The sequence below is a fragment of the Fundulus heteroclitus genome, unplaced genomic scaffold (genome assembly GCF_011125445.2).
Source record: "Fundulus heteroclitus isolate FHET01 unplaced genomic scaffold, MU-UCD_Fhet_4.1 scaffold_106, whole genome shotgun sequence".
Lineage (NCBI taxonomy): Eukaryota > Metazoa > Chordata > Actinopteri > Cyprinodontiformes > Fundulidae > Fundulus > Fundulus heteroclitus.
Genome location: NW_023396519.1, coordinates 481,182 through 499,251, shown reverse-complemented (window position 1 = coordinate 499,251; position 18,070 = coordinate 481,182). Strand labels below are relative to the sequence as shown.

General features: G+C 43.7%; 1 protein-coding gene across 13 annotated transcripts in view; it reads right to left on the bottom strand.

Moving 5' to 3' along the window:
* The window catches only part of tacc2 (transforming, acidic coiled-coil containing protein 2), an 82,978-nt gene that overhangs the window by 45,514 nt on the left and 19,394 nt on the right, over nt 1–18,070 (bottom strand). For 11 of the 13 annotated variants that reach the window (XM_036128646.1, XM_036128651.1, XM_021314692.2 and 8 more), the window contains 3 exons: nt 16,238–16,345; nt 7,935–13,451; nt 5,762–6,343 (listed from right to left, as the gene is read on the bottom strand). In XM_036128646.1, coding sequence (XP_035984539.1) covers nt 5,762–6,343; nt 7,935–13,451; nt 16,238–16,345 — 6,207 coding nt within the window. The remainder of the gene's footprint in view (nt 1–5,761; nt 6,344–7,934; nt 13,452–16,237; nt 16,346–18,070) is intronic. The other 2 variants (XM_036128652.1, XM_036128653.1) reach the window with 2 other exon arrangements.

The following is an 18,070-nucleotide window of genomic DNA, read 5'->3' as shown; positions in this document are numbered from 1 at the left end:
GATGTATGCAGATGAAACTTTGGCATATCACAAGCTAAAACAATAAACTGAAGAAAAGCTGTCTACAGTAATGGTTAAGGTCTCTAACTGGTTATATAACCCGTGTCTGCTTCTTAATGTTGACAAAGCTTTATGCATTTTCTTTTTGTGATGCAGGTTCAGATGTAACAGTGCAGGGAAAACAGGATTAGTGCTATGGATTTGCCTCTTAATTTAAAAAAAGGCACGTTAAAAAGTTTGTAAAAGATTTAAATTAAATGTATAAAATTTCAGACTCATAAGAAGTAATTTAAATACTCAGGCTTTGCAGGAAGTACATGTGGACCATGATTCTGTCACATATGAATGTAACCAGTTGGATGTAAACAGGAAGGACTACATTACAATCACTAGAAAGACTAAAGAGGTTCCACCTTAAAAGGTTCCTAAAAAATCTAGCTCACCATCACTGTTGAGTTTTAACTAAATATAATTATTTATTATGGAAAAAAAGGATTCAGTACCTGGATATGTGAATACTCTATAACATTTTGTATGAACTGGCTCCTCCTACTATTAATAACCTAATTAAACAAATTAAACATGTGCCCACAATTAGGGGAGAGAATGTAAGATCCCATACAGTAGAAGAGTTTTTAGGCTGTCAGCCTTCTCTTATAGAGCACTTCATACTTTGAATACTGAATTGACAATTATTACATCTTAGGACAGATCTTTGAATCCATAAAACAGTGGTTGGTAACTGATTAAATCTGTGAAAATATGGGGATCAGTGACTGTTGTATTTGGACCTTATCTATCTTTTTTTGTATTTTTGTAATAATATCAAACACATGTTTAATCTCGCATAAAAAATATTTTGGTGGCTAAATCTGACACATTTACATAATAAACTAAAACACTCTGAAATGAATAAGATATAAACTGCTTTCAAATAGTATTGATACCCCTTGAATGTTTTCAAATGTTGTCACGTTACAACCACAAAGTTCAACGGATTATATTAGGAGTTTATGTGATCAGAAGCTAATTTTGAAGTTAAAGGAAAAGTTTACATAGTTTTCCAAGTATTTTACAAATAAAAGTAAAAAAAAAAATGTGCAATTGTATTCAGGCCCTTTTACGCGATAGTTAAAATCCAGTGCAACCAAATCCCTTCAGCAGTGACTTAATTGGTAAACAGACCCCGCCTGCTTAATAAAACCTCTTAAGCACCAGCCTTGAACCAGCCCTCAGTACTAGAGGAGGAACGTGACTTTTCAGCAATTAAAAACTATTCAAATAAAAGTATATTTGACATTTTGGTAGATTCCCCAATCCAGACATGTCTGTTTAAATTAACTTTGTAATTGCTGGAGTAAACCTAATTAGACTTAAGCATGTTTTTCTGAGTAAAATTTCAGAAAAACACCCTGAGCCCCAGACCGCAGTACTGGGTGTGGGTCTTAGGTGGTATCTATTATAAATCCAGCCGTTCTGTGAAGGCCTCAGAGGTTTTCTAGAGAACAGTAGTCAAGTTTAAAGTAAAGTTAGAAAACAATATCACAATATCTCACTGTATCATCATCCTAATAATGATACTAAGACATGGCCCCCCACCTAAACTGACAAGCCAGACATTGACCAGAGAACAGTCAAGAGCTGCACGGTACTCATGGAGGAGCTGCAGACATCCATAGCTCAGGTGGAAGAAGACCACTGTTATCAATACCGCTGTTAATCGGACACTACGTAAACCGGATCTTTATGAAAAACTTACAAGAAGAAATCAATTGTTAAAAGATAGCCCTAACTCTTGTTGAAGGTTTGCCACAAGCCTTGTAGGAGACGCAGCAAACATTAAAAAAAAGACGGTCCTCTGGCTAGATGAGACCAAAATGACACTTTTTGACAGGCAAAACTCTTTGTGTGGAGGAAAGCCAACGCTGAAATCGCCATAAACACACTTTCTGCCCTGTTAAACATGGTGGTGGAGACATCATGCTGTGGGGATGTGTTTTCCTTCAGCAGAGACAGGAAGCCTGGTCAGAGTTAGTGGGAAACATCCAGTTAAGAATCTACGGCAAGGCTTGACAATTACTGTTCACACATGGTCTCCCTAAAATCTGACTGGGTTTGTGCTTTGAAGAATGGGCAAAAACTTCAGCCTCTAAATATATACAAAGCTGGTAGAGACATACCCCAAAAGGCCTGCAGCTATAATCGTAGGAAATGGTGAAGCACGCCACCATTTAAAAAATTAAAATAGCATCTTTTTCCATCCACTTCACAAATATGTCCTACTTTGTGTTTTCTTATTAAATATAAGTCCCAGTAAAACGCACCGAGGTTTGTGGTTGTTATGCGAGGAAATGTGGACAAGTTCATGGGACACGAATACTTTTGCCAAGTAAAACTTTGACACCAAGCTGAAGAGCCACAGCTTGTTTTAAGAGTAAATCTCTAGTGAACACTTTCATATTTTATATGGCGGTGTGACTTTTTCTAAATCATAATTTTCAAAATCAGTTTGGTTTCAAACAGAAAGCCGGACAAAGAAAACTCCCGTCTAATTCATGAACGTCCCTCTCTAAAAGTTGATCTCTCCGGATAGATTTCTGGAAATCACACAAACTGGAGCTGCTTCACAGCTCCACAGTTTCTGTACGGGTAAATTACAGGTAAATACCCGTCCACTATCAGCCTTCAGAGAAGGAAGTATAACATGCTCATACTTGTCCATGTCTTTTAAATGGCAGACCGCACGCGGCTCTTTGCTCAACTCTGTTCCACAAAATCCTTCCATACTGTAATTTCTCGGTTCGCCCCACCCGTCTGCCCATCTGTTGGGGTCAACAGTGGCAGAGAGTAATTAGCACAAGTCACCTACAGACCATCTGCCGCGTCCACCTGGAAGGACTTAAGCACCAACACACTTGTTCTAGTAAAAAAAAAAAAAAAAACGCACAAAAGAAAAACAGCAGCGGCTCTCAGTCAAACTCACCCAGATTCCTCAGAATTCGGCTGTGGAAGGATCCATCAGAGTAGGAAAAAATAAATAAATTTAACGTTAAACTTTTGCTCAGTTGCGTCTTTACTCCACAAACAGGAGAACCTGCGAAGGCACCTCCTCCTCCTCCTCCTCCTCCTCTCTGTCTGGGACTCTGCCGTTCACCCTCGCACCGCGGCACATGCTCAAGTGTTCCTCTGAAGCCTGGCTTTTTGTTCCACCCTGTCCGCTCTGTGCAAATGACTTCAGCGGGACTGCGTCCTGCCCAAATTCCTCCCACTGCGGGCTTCAAGCTCACAAAGCCGCACGGACTGAGCAGGACTGACAGCTCGGGCAGCCTTCAGGGGCGGAGGAAAATACAACATATGCCCACACTTGCACACCCTCACACACACACACATTATTGGCCACGCAGTCATATTCTTGTCTGCTACATGTTTGCGCGAGTAACCTTATCTGTTGCTGACATATGGGAGTGTATATCACCGTAATTCTTCCTCTGAGCAAAGCTGTGGGTCTATGATGGGACAAATGTCGAGACTGACAGGCAGCAAGTGCTGCTCCGGCATGTAATCGCTTCCTCGGCATGCAACAGGAGACACACAGGAAGCATGAATGAGAAGGTAGTGGATAGAAAAAAAGAGTAAAAAAAAATAAAAATCCCCCGCATATGTATAGTGTCTCGGAAAAGTATTCACACCCCATAATCTTTTTAGGATTTGTTTATTCCTTATAAACTTTTTTTTTAATATATATATCATGTGACAGACCAACAGAAAGCAGCACATGACTGTGAAGTGGAAGAAAAGTGATGTATGATAAATAAAAATCTGGCAAGTGTGGTATGCATCAATTATAACTGGTTATGTCTACTAGTTTTTTTTTTTTTTTTTTACATTTTAAGACTAAAACCCTGTTCTTCTTTCCAGAAAAGCTCAAACTGGGATTGAATGAAAAGTGTATTTGAATGTTAATTTTTAGGTCTTCCCACAAATTCTGGACTTTCACCGGATCATTTGAATGCGATGACTGCTTTAATCTACCAGGCGTCTTCAACTCCAGTCCTCCAGCGCAACTGTCCTGCAGCTTTTGGATGAATCCCTGAATCAATTGACTGGGCAATGTCCAGGCCTTTGCAAAACTTTGCTAGAGCAGCGATGCATCCAAAAGTTGCAGGACAAGTGACAATCAAGGACTGGAGTTTAAATTTGCTGCCCAGCTGGAAGATGAACCTTCGCCTCAGCCTCAAGTTTCTCCCAGCCTCTCACAGCCTTGGCTTGTATTTAGCCACATGGATCTGCCTGTTATTCCTGACCTGTTGTCCTCCAGCTGCTGAAAAGGAGCAACCCCACAGCATGATGCTGCCACCACCATCTTAAACAGTCTGGATGGTTTTCTCACGGTGACGCGTAAAGCTAATTTTCGCCCATACGTTGCATTTTGCATGTAGGGAAAAAGTTACATTTACGTCTCATCTGACCAAAAGTACATTCTTCACCACGGCATTTGGCAAACTGCCTATGAAACTTCTCACATCTTTGCATCAACAATTGCTTTTTTCTTGCCACTCTTTCTAAAAATTGACAGATTTGTGGAGTACACTACAAATAGCTATCTGTCAACAGAATCTCCCACCTGAGCTATGGATCTCTGCAGCTCCTCCATGTGCCTTTTGGCTCCTCCTTCCCTGACTTGACGGTCTAAGTGGAAGGCCATGACTTGGTAGTTTTGCGGTGCTGCCACACTCTCCCTGACCAGGCTGCTGTGTTCTTTGAGCTTCATGATGACATTTGTTCACCAATGTTTATCAAAGCTCTTCAGAGGCCTTCAAAGAAGAGCTGGATTTATGCTGAGATTAAATTTCACCAATTATTCACTAATTGGTTGACTTCTGGAGGTAATTGGTTGCACTGGATCTTATTTAGGGATGCCAGAGTATAAGAGACTGATTTCATGGGCATGCTGCACTTTACAGATTTCTGTCAGTTGTTCTCTACTTTGTGTTGGTCCCTCTATGAAACCACAACAAAACGGGTCAGAAGTTTGTGGTTGAAACGTTACAAAAAGGGGAACACTTTGGCAAAGTGCCGTACATATTTAACAAAAAGCAGCAAACAATTAGTGATGCAAGAGCTGATAAAACGATTTAAAAAAGGGAAACCAGACGACCGTCAGGGAAGCTGCTTCCATGGCCTCAGAGGCGGCGCAGTCGTGTAGCGCTCCCGCTAATTTACCTGATCCGACACGGTGAAACCTCTGCAGACACAAGAACCCAACCGGACACCCTCAAAGGGTCTGAAAGCCTAACAAATTGACTTTTGCGTATATAAATAAAGTTGGCTTGGCGTAAACACATAAAAGGCTGGACAGGACAAACCATAAGTTTGCTATTTTGCAAGACAGTCTAGAAATCATGGATTGTTGGTAAAGGAATCTATTGTTATTATTCACTGTGGATAAAAATATGAAATAGATAAAAATGCATGAGATTTTATTCACATAAAGAGATTAAAATGCTATGTTTCTATGCTCCAGATCCTGACTGAGCCCTAAAGGAGGGCTCTGTTAGTTGTTGCCAACCAGGGATGTGTTATTGAGCAGGTTTTTGGTGAAACAGGCTTTCAAAGAAACTATAAACAGCACTTTTCACAACCTTTTTGGGACAATGAACAAACACTTTGTCAAGCTAATGAATAGCTTTAAATGTCATACTTATACAACAGCGAAGGTGGAACCGCCTGGTAGATTGAGGGTTTTTTTACACCAACTTACCCGCTGTGCTGGAGCTCTGTAAAGGGATCTTCGACTGGTTCTGGCTCTTCAGTTTTCTCAGCGGGGACTTTAGACGGCTCCACAGGTGGCGCCTCCGCGGGGGGGATTCCCGGCTCTTCTGACAACCGCTGCTCCTGTTGTACAGGTTCTGCCTCCGGCTTGTTTGGTTGCAAACCTTCTTGACTTTCTATTTCTTTGGTTTCTACTGGCTCTGGGATCTCCTCTGTCTCTTGAGCGGGTGGTAAGAGCTCGGCGTGCTCTCCTGCTCCTTCAGTGGGATGCCATTCAGACTTTTGAGAAGATTCTGGCTCTAAACGTTGTGTTTTTTTAGACGGTTCCTCTGGGAGCTCAGCCTTTGCGCTCAAATCTTCTATATATTTTGTTGGTTCGGGAAGAGCTACCTTTTCTAAAGGCTGAGGAAGATCTACCGGCCTCTTCACAGCGCTTAGGCATGAGCTCAGTGCTGCCTTTTCTTCTGCTTCCTGCGGTGGAGAGATCGCCTCCTCTGGTCCCAGCGGAGCGGCTACCTCCTCGCTGGGAGTAAGAAACTCAACCTGAGGCGACTCCAGAGACGGGAGTGGTCTGGAAAAAAATGAGAAGAATAGAAGAAGAGACGGTTAATGGAGTTGTTTCTTCACAAATGCGCAAACAACTGACAGACGTGCGTGTCGGTGCTGCTCTGGTGACGGCCGTGTACGCAAGAAATGTTGAAGGTGTGCTTTGTGCGAGAAGAGGCCGACTCTCTCCCTGGAGATCAGGGACATTGTCACAGCTGATGTCATCCTTGGGGAATATAATGGGCTGCCTCACTTTCATTAGAGTTCCACCAGCAGAGTCATAAGACCGAGATTCATTCAAATACAAAGTGCAGCTCTGTGTTTACATCCTCATTCATATTCATTGTCACGCCGCTCTCCGCAATATCGCTCCAAACGAGGCCTGAACGGGGTGTTACTGCGATGCTCGTTTGAAAACAGAACCGGTGAATAAATGTCAGCCTGGATGTAAAAAAAAAACATTTATGGGATGGTTCAGATGTGTCGCGTTGTGATGTTCTGTGATGCTTTTATCTGCGGTGTGGTTCTTTAAAGGTAGCAGAAATACGTGAAGGAAATTTTAGCTTTATTTTAAATTAACATTCGAGAAATAAAAAGGCTTTGTTTTTTAGATGTTTTGAATACTGGATGCAAAATTAATAAAATTAAATGTTTGTTACATTTTTCTAATGAATACAAGAGATATTTTTATCAAATTAAAAATGGAAATAACTATTGCTAACTATTAACAAACTCTATAAAGATCTGATGGGATTCAGGATGTTTTTTGTGTGTGTGTTGTTGTTTTTTTGCCTTTTAAAAAGAGTACAATCTAATAAACAGCCTGACATAGTTGATGTGGTCCAGTTTGGAAATAAAACTGGAGTACCTGAACGGAAAATCTACGCTAGTGATAAATTCAGTAAAATGATATTTGGGATATATGAATAATTTATTGTATTTGTGAAAATAAAAAAAGAGGGTAGGAGGTTTCTCTCCCACCTTAAAAAGGGGGTTTTACAAACAGTTTTATAGAGTTTCTCATTAGTATAAAGCAATTCTGTCCACATTTTCAAGCTGGACCATTTGTAAAACGGTTGAGGAAGCCACCCAAAAAACTTAAAACTCCCTATTTTGAGCTTTCACAAATGGAACAAATGTTTTTACAAATAACCGGCTGTGTTGTAAAGAATATATAAAAGTTTAACCATTCTAAGTATTTTAGATCTTAAACAACTTATTCGGATCACAGGTAGCTCAAACTAGACAGGGAATCAGATGCTAGCTTTAGCATCGAGTCCTTTTGTTAAACCAGTTCTCCACAGAAGCGCTGAAGTTCTGATAAAACTACCCACAGCTGAAGTCCAGTAAGCCAATCCGTCTAATTATACAGTAACTGATGTGATGCACTGCAGTCCGCGCAGCTTTCCCCATCTTGAGGGTTTCTTTACCTCTCTACAAACGTACCAAGAAATAACATCTATCTACTGTAGGCAGGGGAACCAGTACTGCGAATATCTTCCAAAGAACCGCCCCATAAAAAATCTGGACTACCCCTTAGTTCCCCATGACCACTAATATGACCCCCCTTAGAACAATGAATTTTAAATAGTGAACGAAGGTGTTCTTGTGTTTACCTCGAGGCCTCCTGCGGGCTCATATGTTTGCTCTCAGAGAGGGATGGAGCTTCTTGGAGGGCTTGTGTCCGGTTTGTTTCTGGTCCCTGGGATCCTTGCTCGGGATCAGAACTCTGCGACGCATCTCGCTCAACAAGAGAGCTGCAGGCAGGAGTCTTTTCAAGAGGTTCTGCATCACGCTGAGAACCAGCAGCAGCAGGGGCGTTTACCTCACTAATATCCTGTGGCTGTGAAAATGCCACCTGATCACGGGGATCCTCTGACTCACTAGGGGCCGTAACGGTGGTTGAAGGAACGACAGATGGGACGATGTTGGCTTCAACGCTCGCGTTATCTGTTATATCATCTATTTCAGCGGCCTTGGCACAAGTCACACCCCCTTCTGAGGAACAAACGGGGGTTTCTGTGCTGCTCTCTGGCACCCCATCGTTAAGGAGACTTGAGCCTGGTTCTGTTCCACTTTCTTTGTCATTTAAACTTAAAATCACTTGCTTTCCTGCTCCACTGTCAGCTGCTTGCACCCCCCTCTGTTCGCTCTCCTCTACTAAATCGGCCTCGTCTTCTTTAGGGCTTTCCTCAACATTAGAGCCTTTTACGGCTATTTGCACAACTTGGCTTGTATCTGTGTTTGGGGTTTGATGGCGGGTTTGCAGCTCTGCATCCTTAATTTCAACCCCTTTGCTTTCCATAGCTGAGGCAGCACCAAAGTCCTCTCCCCCAGTTTCTGCTTCCCCAACAACATCCTGCATTGTGCCAAATCCCTCTGGATAAACTTTTTTAGCTTGGTTTGCACTTGCAATGCCTTCTACATCAGCGTCTTGACCATCTGTGCTGACCTTTGATAAAACTGAGCGTTGGACGGGTGAAGACTCAGGTTTCCGTGAAGGAAACTCAACGGATGCAGCGGTGTTTAGCATTTCAGATGCTCTATGCTGCCCCATGTGAGTCGTTGGGTCTGCCTTAACGTTTCTGTCTGACTCATCTAGCTCTAAGCCCAGGTGTTTATTCACATCTAATCTCTGTGAAATCTCACCTACTTGAGAGCAAACAGGCACTATCCCTGAGTCAACTGATGCTTTTCCATCTGCAGCACCTTCACCTCCATTTAAATCTCCAGGAAAGGCTGGCGGCACCTCTACCCTTACTGTTGCTGGCAAATCCAACAACTCATCCTTTCTTTCTGATTTAAACGCACGCTGATCAGAGCTGTCTTCCCCCTCCTGAACTACAGATTGAGTCCCTTTGCAAGTCTTTTCTTCGCCCTCAGCGGTTCCACCCGCCAGCTTCTCTGTGGAAAGTGTGGATCGCTGCTCCCTCTGCTCCGCTTCTAAACTGTTTAGATCTCGCAAGTCCTGCGACCGGCAAAAAGCTGGCCTCAGATCTGGTGCAGCGTCAGAGCCACATTCCAGCGCTGCTGACACGGTTTGGCTCAAACCCTGGTCATAAACAGTCTGAGGTGCGGTGCTAGACTCTAACACGGGAGGTAAAAAACCCTCGCATGTTCTGCTGGGGGATGAGGAGGAAATTTCACATCTCCAAGGAGAACTTGCGTTGCTTTCTTCTCTGTTTGCTCTTGCTGTTGGCTGTGATTCCGTTTTTTGCAGATCGTGTTTATGTTGTGGCTGCAGAACTCCTGCCTCCATAAAAACAGCCTCTCTATCTGGTCCATTATGCTGCTGCTGCTGCTGCACTGTAAGGTCTGTCTCTCCACTCTGCTGCATTTTGTTACCTGCTGCTTGCTCTTGATTATCCACGCTTACATCTTCATTTATTTGATTTTTCTCCCCCATACGACTCCCTTCATACGTCTCACTCATAAGGCAGTTACCACTTACTAAACCATCTCTATTAGATGTTTGACTGGTGGTAGAATCTGTCTCACTGTGACATGTCGACATTGCATGATCCGATTTGTCCTTTGACAGCAGGTCGTCTGCAGCTGCCGACTGGGCCGCCAGAGTCAAACTTTCCACTTGTGAAAAAGGATTATTCAAATTTTTGGTGCGAGATATCTGGAGTTCATCATCACGGAGCTCGGCGCAATCTCTGTCCTTCGCTTCCTGACTAGTTTCATCTGCCCTCAAACCAGCCATACCGGGCTGTAGTCCGTCCACTAAAGACATTTCGCTCATTTCTCCACTCTCGCCGCTTGCCGTCTCTCTGGAGACACTGATGCCGTCTCCATCTGTGTGCTCAGAAACAGAGACATCACAGTCGGTAATACACTCCAAGTGACTCATCATTGGTCCAGGAGGCTGTAACATAACGGGTGGGTTACTGACAGAGGCGGTCACTTCCTCTGCCAAACCAGCAACGTCACTTGGTCCCCCAGTAGACGCTATGACATCAGTAATGACAGGTCCAGTTTGAGGGGTTTCATCTAAATAGCAGGAGGGCTGAGAGGTGGCTTCAGGAGACTTGGATCCGGTGCAAGTTGAGGTGTCGGCTTCAGTGCCGAGAAGCTCCTCCGGGAGGACGAGAGCTTTGCAGGTGAGATCATCAGATGCATTATGTTGGTTCCCTTCTTTTTCTTCAAGAGTCAGAGCAAGCTCTTGCTTTGAAGATGAATCATCCGGCAGGGGGTCAGTCTTATCTGAATCTTTAGACTCACGCTCAATGCAACAATCGTCATTAACTAGCAGATTATCCCCAGTGGAGGCTAAAATCTGTTTCGAGCATCCCTCGGCATTGGCCTCGGCCGTTTCCGCCAAGTCTCCAGCGTTTATTTTATGTCGGTCATGATGTGAGTGATCTAAGGCGATAATTTTCGTGGAATCTCCTTCACCCAATCCGGCATCCTTCTGTTGCTCTTGAACATCGTTTGAACCATGTGTTGCTGCTTCGTCTGTGATTGTAGCTGCATTTGTGGGCGTGTCTGGTGTCTTGAAGCTGAGAAGATTGGGGAAGGTGTAGCTGGCTTCTGTCACCGGATGGTGCAACGTCTCATGAACAGTCAATGGAGGCAAAGAGGCACAGTCCAAACCTGAAGCCTGCATTTCCTTAAGAGTCTCAGAGGAGCTGACTTTAGGTTTAACATCATCTGCAAAGTGAACTCTGTTACCTCCACTGCTGGCACACAGAAGGATACCTCTTCCAGTCATGTTCGGGCCACCGCTCTCACTCGGGATATTGGCTGCCCTCTCGACTGAGCTGCGGGGTGCAACCTGTTGATCGGAATCTGCTCGCTGCTCGCTTCGGCGGACCTGGTCGCAGCTCTTCTCCTTGACGGACGACGTCTGACAAGGTTGTCCCAAAGACAGCGTTTCCTCTGAGACCCGTCCTTGCATCGGCTCAGCCTTTATCCCAACGGCTGTGCTGCCTGAGCCCCGCTGCTGCTCAAAGTAAGACGGAAGCGGGGAAACTGTCATGTCATGCTGTCTGTGATAGAAATGCTCCTCTTCTGAGCCCTCGGGGACGGCAGCGATCGGCTCACCCCGGCACTGTGACTTCAGCTGTGACTCGGCAACATCGCTGAGCGGGCTCGCTCCCGTCTTGACTGATGACACCCCTCCAGCAGAGCCTTTCCACTGGCTGAGTGAATTGTGCTCCCCAGCAAGCCCTCCTTCTTCTCCCACCTCTCTTCCTCCTCCCCCTCCTCCTCCCCCTCCTCCCTCTCCCGATCTTTCCAATCGTGTAGCACTGTGATCCTGGAAACCAGGACCAAAGGTATTAGCACAGCGTTGCGGCTCCTTTTCTATGTCCGTCTCTTCTGCTGGTGAGATCTCCGCGTCTGTGCTGCAAATGCACGTCTGTCCCGGTCCCTTAATTTCAACCTCGGCCAAGTTGTGAGGCATCTCGCCGCTGCAGCTTTCCTCCCATGCAGTCTCCCCCTCTTTGGCTGAGAGTGGAAGTGTGCGATTTCCCTGTGAGCAGATAAAGGAGACCTGCCGGGGGCTCTCCAGGAGCTCGCCTCCGTTCACATCCGCAGAGCCGAGATACGCGCCTCTTCCTCCCAGTCCGCCTTCCCCGGCTCCTTCCTCGCTCTCTGCGACCGCTACTGTAGCCGCCCTCTCCTGTAGATCCCGGCTCACGCTTCCTCCCTCTCCCTCGCTTTCTATCACTTCTGACAGTGTGGGTGTTGTCAGTGGCAACGCATTAACCACTATTAAAGCTTTTCCAAGGCCGCTCTCCACGAAACCGTCTCCCACACAAGTCCTGCTGCCGGAGAGTACGCTCTGATCATCCTCCACTGCGAGTATTTCTGCTCCTGTAGTAACTATAGCCTCCTGCTTCTGTACATCAGATCCCTTTTCACTAGAATCAGCCTGCGTGAGAGCTGTAGTTTGGAGCGTTGTTGTAGTAAGGATGCTGCTTTCTCCTTTGGTTACACATTGCTCATGCTGTAAGCTCTGATTAATAACACTCTGAGCATCCATGTTGTTGTGGTTATCTGACTGATGGGGCCTCTGTGAAAGGGCCAGCGTGGAGACAGGTGAACAGACCGCGGCAGGAAGATGATCCAGACCGCTCTGAGGCGAAGACTTTAGCATCTTGTAGGGACTCAGCTGCTGCTTGTAACCAGTCTGCTCCCCACAAGTCAGAAGCTTAGTATCTGGCGTCGACTCTGATGTAGCACTTTCTGCTGAATCCGTGCCAGTCAAAGCACACAATGGTGACAGAGTCTGTGTTTCAATTCCAGACTGTGGAGGCTTTGTTTTTGGTTGCTGTTCGCTCTCTGAGCTCTTTTCTGTCTTTTTCTTCTTCCTGTGTTTCTTTTTCTTAACTTCTTTGTTCTGTCCAACCTGTTTGCCGCTCGTCTGTTTCTCTGATGCTGACTTTGACAAATCATGCTCACTTTGCTTGTCTGTTTCCTTCTGCACTCCTGACGTTCCTGAATCTAAACTCTCTGACTTAGCCTCATCCGTGCAAACATTGATATCAAACTCGTCGATTCTATTTTCGGCTCTTCCTCCTGGGCCTTCTTCTTTAATCTCTGTATCAAAATCTCTTGACCTGCTTATCTCCGTAGTGACGCTTGGACCAACATGTTTGTCTGAGTCGCGCTCTTCTGCTGGAGATTCTTTATTTAAATGTGATTTTTCCTTCTCTTCAGCCATCCCTGTTTCTGCCTTAAGCTCCGAACCTCTCCCCAGACTCTGATTAGCTTCTACTTTAGTTTCCGTTTCTGTTTTCCCTGCGTTGTTCTCAGTGCCGAGAATGTAATCCCTAAAACTAAACACCACTGTATCCGTCTGACAGTTTGCCGCCTCACTGTTTCCATGTGTGCTCTTGTTTCCATGGCCCCCGTTGCTATGTCCTGGCTGGACTGCAACTGGAAGTGGCGAGAAGGACTTGCCGGACCCATTAACCATCACCTCACTGGTTGCCTTCCCGACTACATCCTGAGCCTTCTCGGGCTTCTCAGAAGCGAGCATGCCCAGCGACACCATTTGTTCCTCGCATTTTTGGAAGGCCATTTGGAGCTCCTGATCCAGGACGCTGGTTGGGGAAGGTGTCAGGGGTCCCTGCTGAGGTGAAGCCTGGACATCTGGGGTCACCGGCTGGATGCCGTTAGGCCTGAGACGAGGGCAGGGTGACACAGTTAGGACGAGGCAGACGGACAGCTGCTCATTCCACGATGCCATCCAGCAAAAGTCCATGAAACACAACACACAGTTGCACTCAAGATGCCTGGGATGGCCCCACCCGAGCGAGCAAGAGCTAAATGTCAGCTGCTTCTAACGTTATTAAAGAACAAGCGTTTATTTTCATTAGGTTAGTCCTCGCTAAGCTGTAGTGCTTTCCAGGTTAAAGATGTGCAACGTTAGAAATAAGTTGTTAATTCAGTCGTATTCAGAAACACTGAAAACGTCCAATGTTTGCTTTGTGTTTGTCGTGGATTCGTGCAGACATGCAACAGTGGAATTTAATCAATGTCGCTCGTTATTTTTGTCACCAGAGATCGACAGAGACCAAATGGTCAGTAACTAAAACAACAAAAATCTCATCTAAAAGCAGCGAGGTCAGAGTAATAACACTCTTCCCTGTGAACGCTGTTACTGAGGGAACAATGCTCACTTGTGATATCAGTGACACGTTTAAAGGGGAGTCAGGGGGACACACAGAGATGTAACAAGCCACTTGAAAGAAATTGGTATTTTATACTCCATGTTAAGACATCTCTGCTACTTAAAGACAGCATGAAGCTTTAGTTGACAGCAAGAACGCTGAGCAAAGATTCTCTCTTTTAGAGTTTAACCATGCTGGATTTGGATGCTGGTACGTTTTTGGAAATGTCAGATTTCAGCTCTATGTTCATTATGGAACACACCCAGAGTTTGTTGTTTCCTGCTAGCAATGTTAACCGCACTAATAGTTAAGGTAAATCCTAAGGATAGTTGAAAATTTCAACCCTGCAACAATTTAGTCTTTTTTATGGTTTACAGATTTCCAAATGTTTTTTTTTTCTAGCTGTCCTACTGTGAATATCCATTACTTATCTCAGTCACAGAGACAAAAGTCCCATCATGTGTGAGAGAGCAGTCACTTTAAAACTAACTGTGCATCACATGAAATTCCAGTTAAATAACTCAGGATTTGTGAATGTAAGGGAACAAAATGTGGAAGAAAACAAGCATGCTGTATATTATTAGTCAGAGCGGCTTCAAAACACATTATAAATATACTTGATTGGATGAAAGTGGGTTGCATTTATATGACTTAACTTTTTATTAACCTTATTTGCTGCAATTATTCTTGCATCATTTATCTAATGTCCCGAGCTTTGGACCGCTCAGGCAACACTCTGTAATCCAGCCTCTAAAATGGATGGCACAAGTACAAAGCTACCAAGCAAAAATGGCCGTCCACCTAAACTGAGGAGTCATTGCTCAGAGAAGTAGCCAAGAGGCCCGTGGTAACGCTGGGGGAGCTGCAGAGCTTCATAACCCAGGTGGAAGAATCATTCAGCAGGGTAAAGCGTTACAAGAAGAACTCTATTGTTGAAAGAAAGCCATAAAAAGTCCTGCTTAAACTCTGCCAAATGCCAAGTTCAGGAGACAAAGCAAACCTGTGGAGGAAAAAAGTGCTTTTGTCAGACGAGATCAAAATTACATTTGACCAGGACAAGACTGAAAGGAAAACCCTTTAAAGGCTCCAAAGAACTCGAGACTTGGCATGAGTGACAAACCTAATCAGGCTGGACTTTACTTCAGGAATAAGAGACGCCAGTGTGTGAAATTTGAAGAATGAACTCAACAGTGCCTTTAAAATCTAATTGGAAAAAATTGTACCTGTACTCAGCAATCATTTTATTATTGAGGCGTTTTAAATTATTGCATTTCACAGTCGAGGAGGCCTTTGTGCCAGGCAGATGTAAAACCTAAGCTACTTTGCCTTTAACTAGAAGTACACGAAATGTCAGGTTGTGTCATAGTTGTTTGCCCTGAGTTTTTTTTTTTTTTTTTGTTTATTGTGTTTTTGGGTTTTATCATTCTGAACTGTCTGGTACATTTAAATACATTTAATTGTCTTCCAACTCAGTACATTAAATAACTTATCTGCTTTTCATGCCCATACACCAAAAAAAAAAAAACACAACATTAAAGACAGCTTTAAGAAATAAAGTTCCCTTGTGCACATCCAGAGAAACCAAACCACTTGTTTGTGTTTTGTCTGCAGTAACGTTTAGATGGAGGAATATAGATGCAATCAGAAGATCATTATTATTCCCTTTAGCTGTCAGCTGTGATTGCTCTCCTCGTATCCTTGTAAACAGCAATTCTCTTCCAGCATGCTGCTCTCTAACCAACCTGTCATTCAAGCCTGTATCTAATTCTCTTGGCACTTTGCACCAGAGGGCGGAGCAGTGAATAAACTCCAGCGTTTCCAGCTGGCAGGTGTCAAAATGATTTCTGCCACTCTCTGAAAAAGGAACAAAGCTAATGTCTCAAACAGCAATGCATCTCCAGGCTTAATAAGTCTGGGGTGGATTTAAAAAAAAAAAAAAATACAAGCTTGATCACTGTCTTTACTTCTCCTTCATGGGATTTCAATTGTTATTTCAGTAAACCAGTAAATCTATATTGCAGCAGGGTGCGAGATTGTCAGTATACATCAACGCCTTGATGTAAATCATTACAAATCTGTTTGCAGATAAGTCACCTGATCATGAGAAGATTAATCATTACACATCAAAATAAAAGCTGCTTCAACAGGCAGCAGCACAGCAAGCGACGTCATCGCAATCAAGCACGAGTTAGAAACATTAAACCAAAACCAAGCGCCCTGGTTTTTAACTCTATGATCTCATTTACTGCTGACCACAGTCCCACAGCAGAGACGCATGCTGAATCGTGTGGTACCTTCTGTCTAAAAGCAGCAGTGGTCCACCGACATCCGCGTGATGCTGCAGACTCACCAGCAGGGGGTTCACCTGCTCACATTTTCTCCCATCGGAGCTAGAATGAGCTCTGCGGACACACGTCCACACATATAAGCAAACATGGAGACACACACAGATCATTATGGAGTTAACTTTCAGCTCAACTGAGTAACTAGTGCATCACTGTAGACAAAGTTAGTCATTTGTTTTCAAACAATTATTTGACCAAGCTTGGATTGAGTGGCGTAAATAATCAAACGAATCCCTTCTTCATGAACTAAACATACGTGTTATAAGATAGAAATTTCTCTGGCAATAAAGGTAATCAGTGTAATTTCCTGTATGTTTGTCAATGCAGGAAATGAATGGAGCCTTTTGTAAGCTTGGTTGTTAGGGGGGTAATAAAAGCTTTCAAAATGTGTAAACAGGGGTTTCAGCCCATGAGACAAAATATGAGATTTTGTTCACCAGCGTTACATAAAATCCTGAGATTTTGTGTAACGCTTGTGAACAAATAGATTTAATGTTTATAAAACACCAACGAGGAATCTAGTCAGGTTCAACTAATCCTTATGTTGCCATTTTCATGCTATTCTCACTCTGCGGAGGTCCAAATTCCAAAAAGAAACCATTGATATCACTTCTTTTTGTGTTATCACGGATACAATAAACCTCAAGCTGAGCCTCGGTTTAATCTTGAGCAATCCAGTTCAGGTTGGACCAGTTTAAGTATTTTAGCTGTTGGACTAAAGCTGATCAAACACAGTCCAGATGTATTCATTAAAAACTATTAAACAGCCCTAGTTTATCTCAGACAAAAACAGATTTTTTATCTTTATCTTTTAACTGGACTGATTTTAAACTAAGAGTTTCATTTGCCAAGCTGAGCTAACAACGTCCCCGTACTCATACGCCACTTTCGGTAGACAGTTTTGCAGAAAGGTTTATCATTATGTGCAATAAGAGAGCCCTTTCTAATCCTCACTCACCCACAAGAAGCTGTGAAATTATTAGCAGCACTAATGGCGCCCATATCCCTCTCACCATTTATTTTTCTACCAGGTATTGGAAATGCTCCCACAGCGCTGATTTCAGCGTTATAGAAGATCCTAAATGTAATGTAGGTGTTGCCAGCCAACAGCAGCGGTTATTAGTGAACTGTGTCAATATAAAGGAATACACATGCTCTGCAAGAACAGAGAAATCTGTTCCCTCCCTCAACGCTGTAAGAACAAAATGACAGTTTTTGGTTCTAGCCCTGGTTCGGCAGTTCTTGCAGCTGGTTCTAGACATATCGTCTCAGCAGAACGTGTTTCTTGGGTGGTTTCTGACTGCTATAGTATATAAACGCTGGACGAGGGACCTATGAGGACTTCCCAAGACTTCCGCAATTTGGTTCTTGTGAAGTATGAAACGTCCTCCTGGCCAGAAAATATCTTTGCTTCTTGCTACCAAGAATAAAAGAACACATTTCTCTGTTCTTGCTGAGTATGGATTAGCCTAAACAGGCCATTGCACAAACTACTTTCATTGGGACTTCAATCCAACTATGTCAAACAGATCTCAGGTATACAAATTGCATCTCATTAAACTATTATAAAGTAATATTGAAACCTATTTTTCTGAACATAATCAGAGGGAAATACATAATTATGGATTTGTATTGTTATAGCAGATAGCCATTCACAATTAGCAAATCCTACAGATTTTCCCATTTCCAGCTGAAAATTCGGTCAACTCAGTTGCCGTTTTCCAGGTCTGAGTTCTCAGGTCGGGTAAACAGAACGCACCACACCAGATAACCGGTCGGATT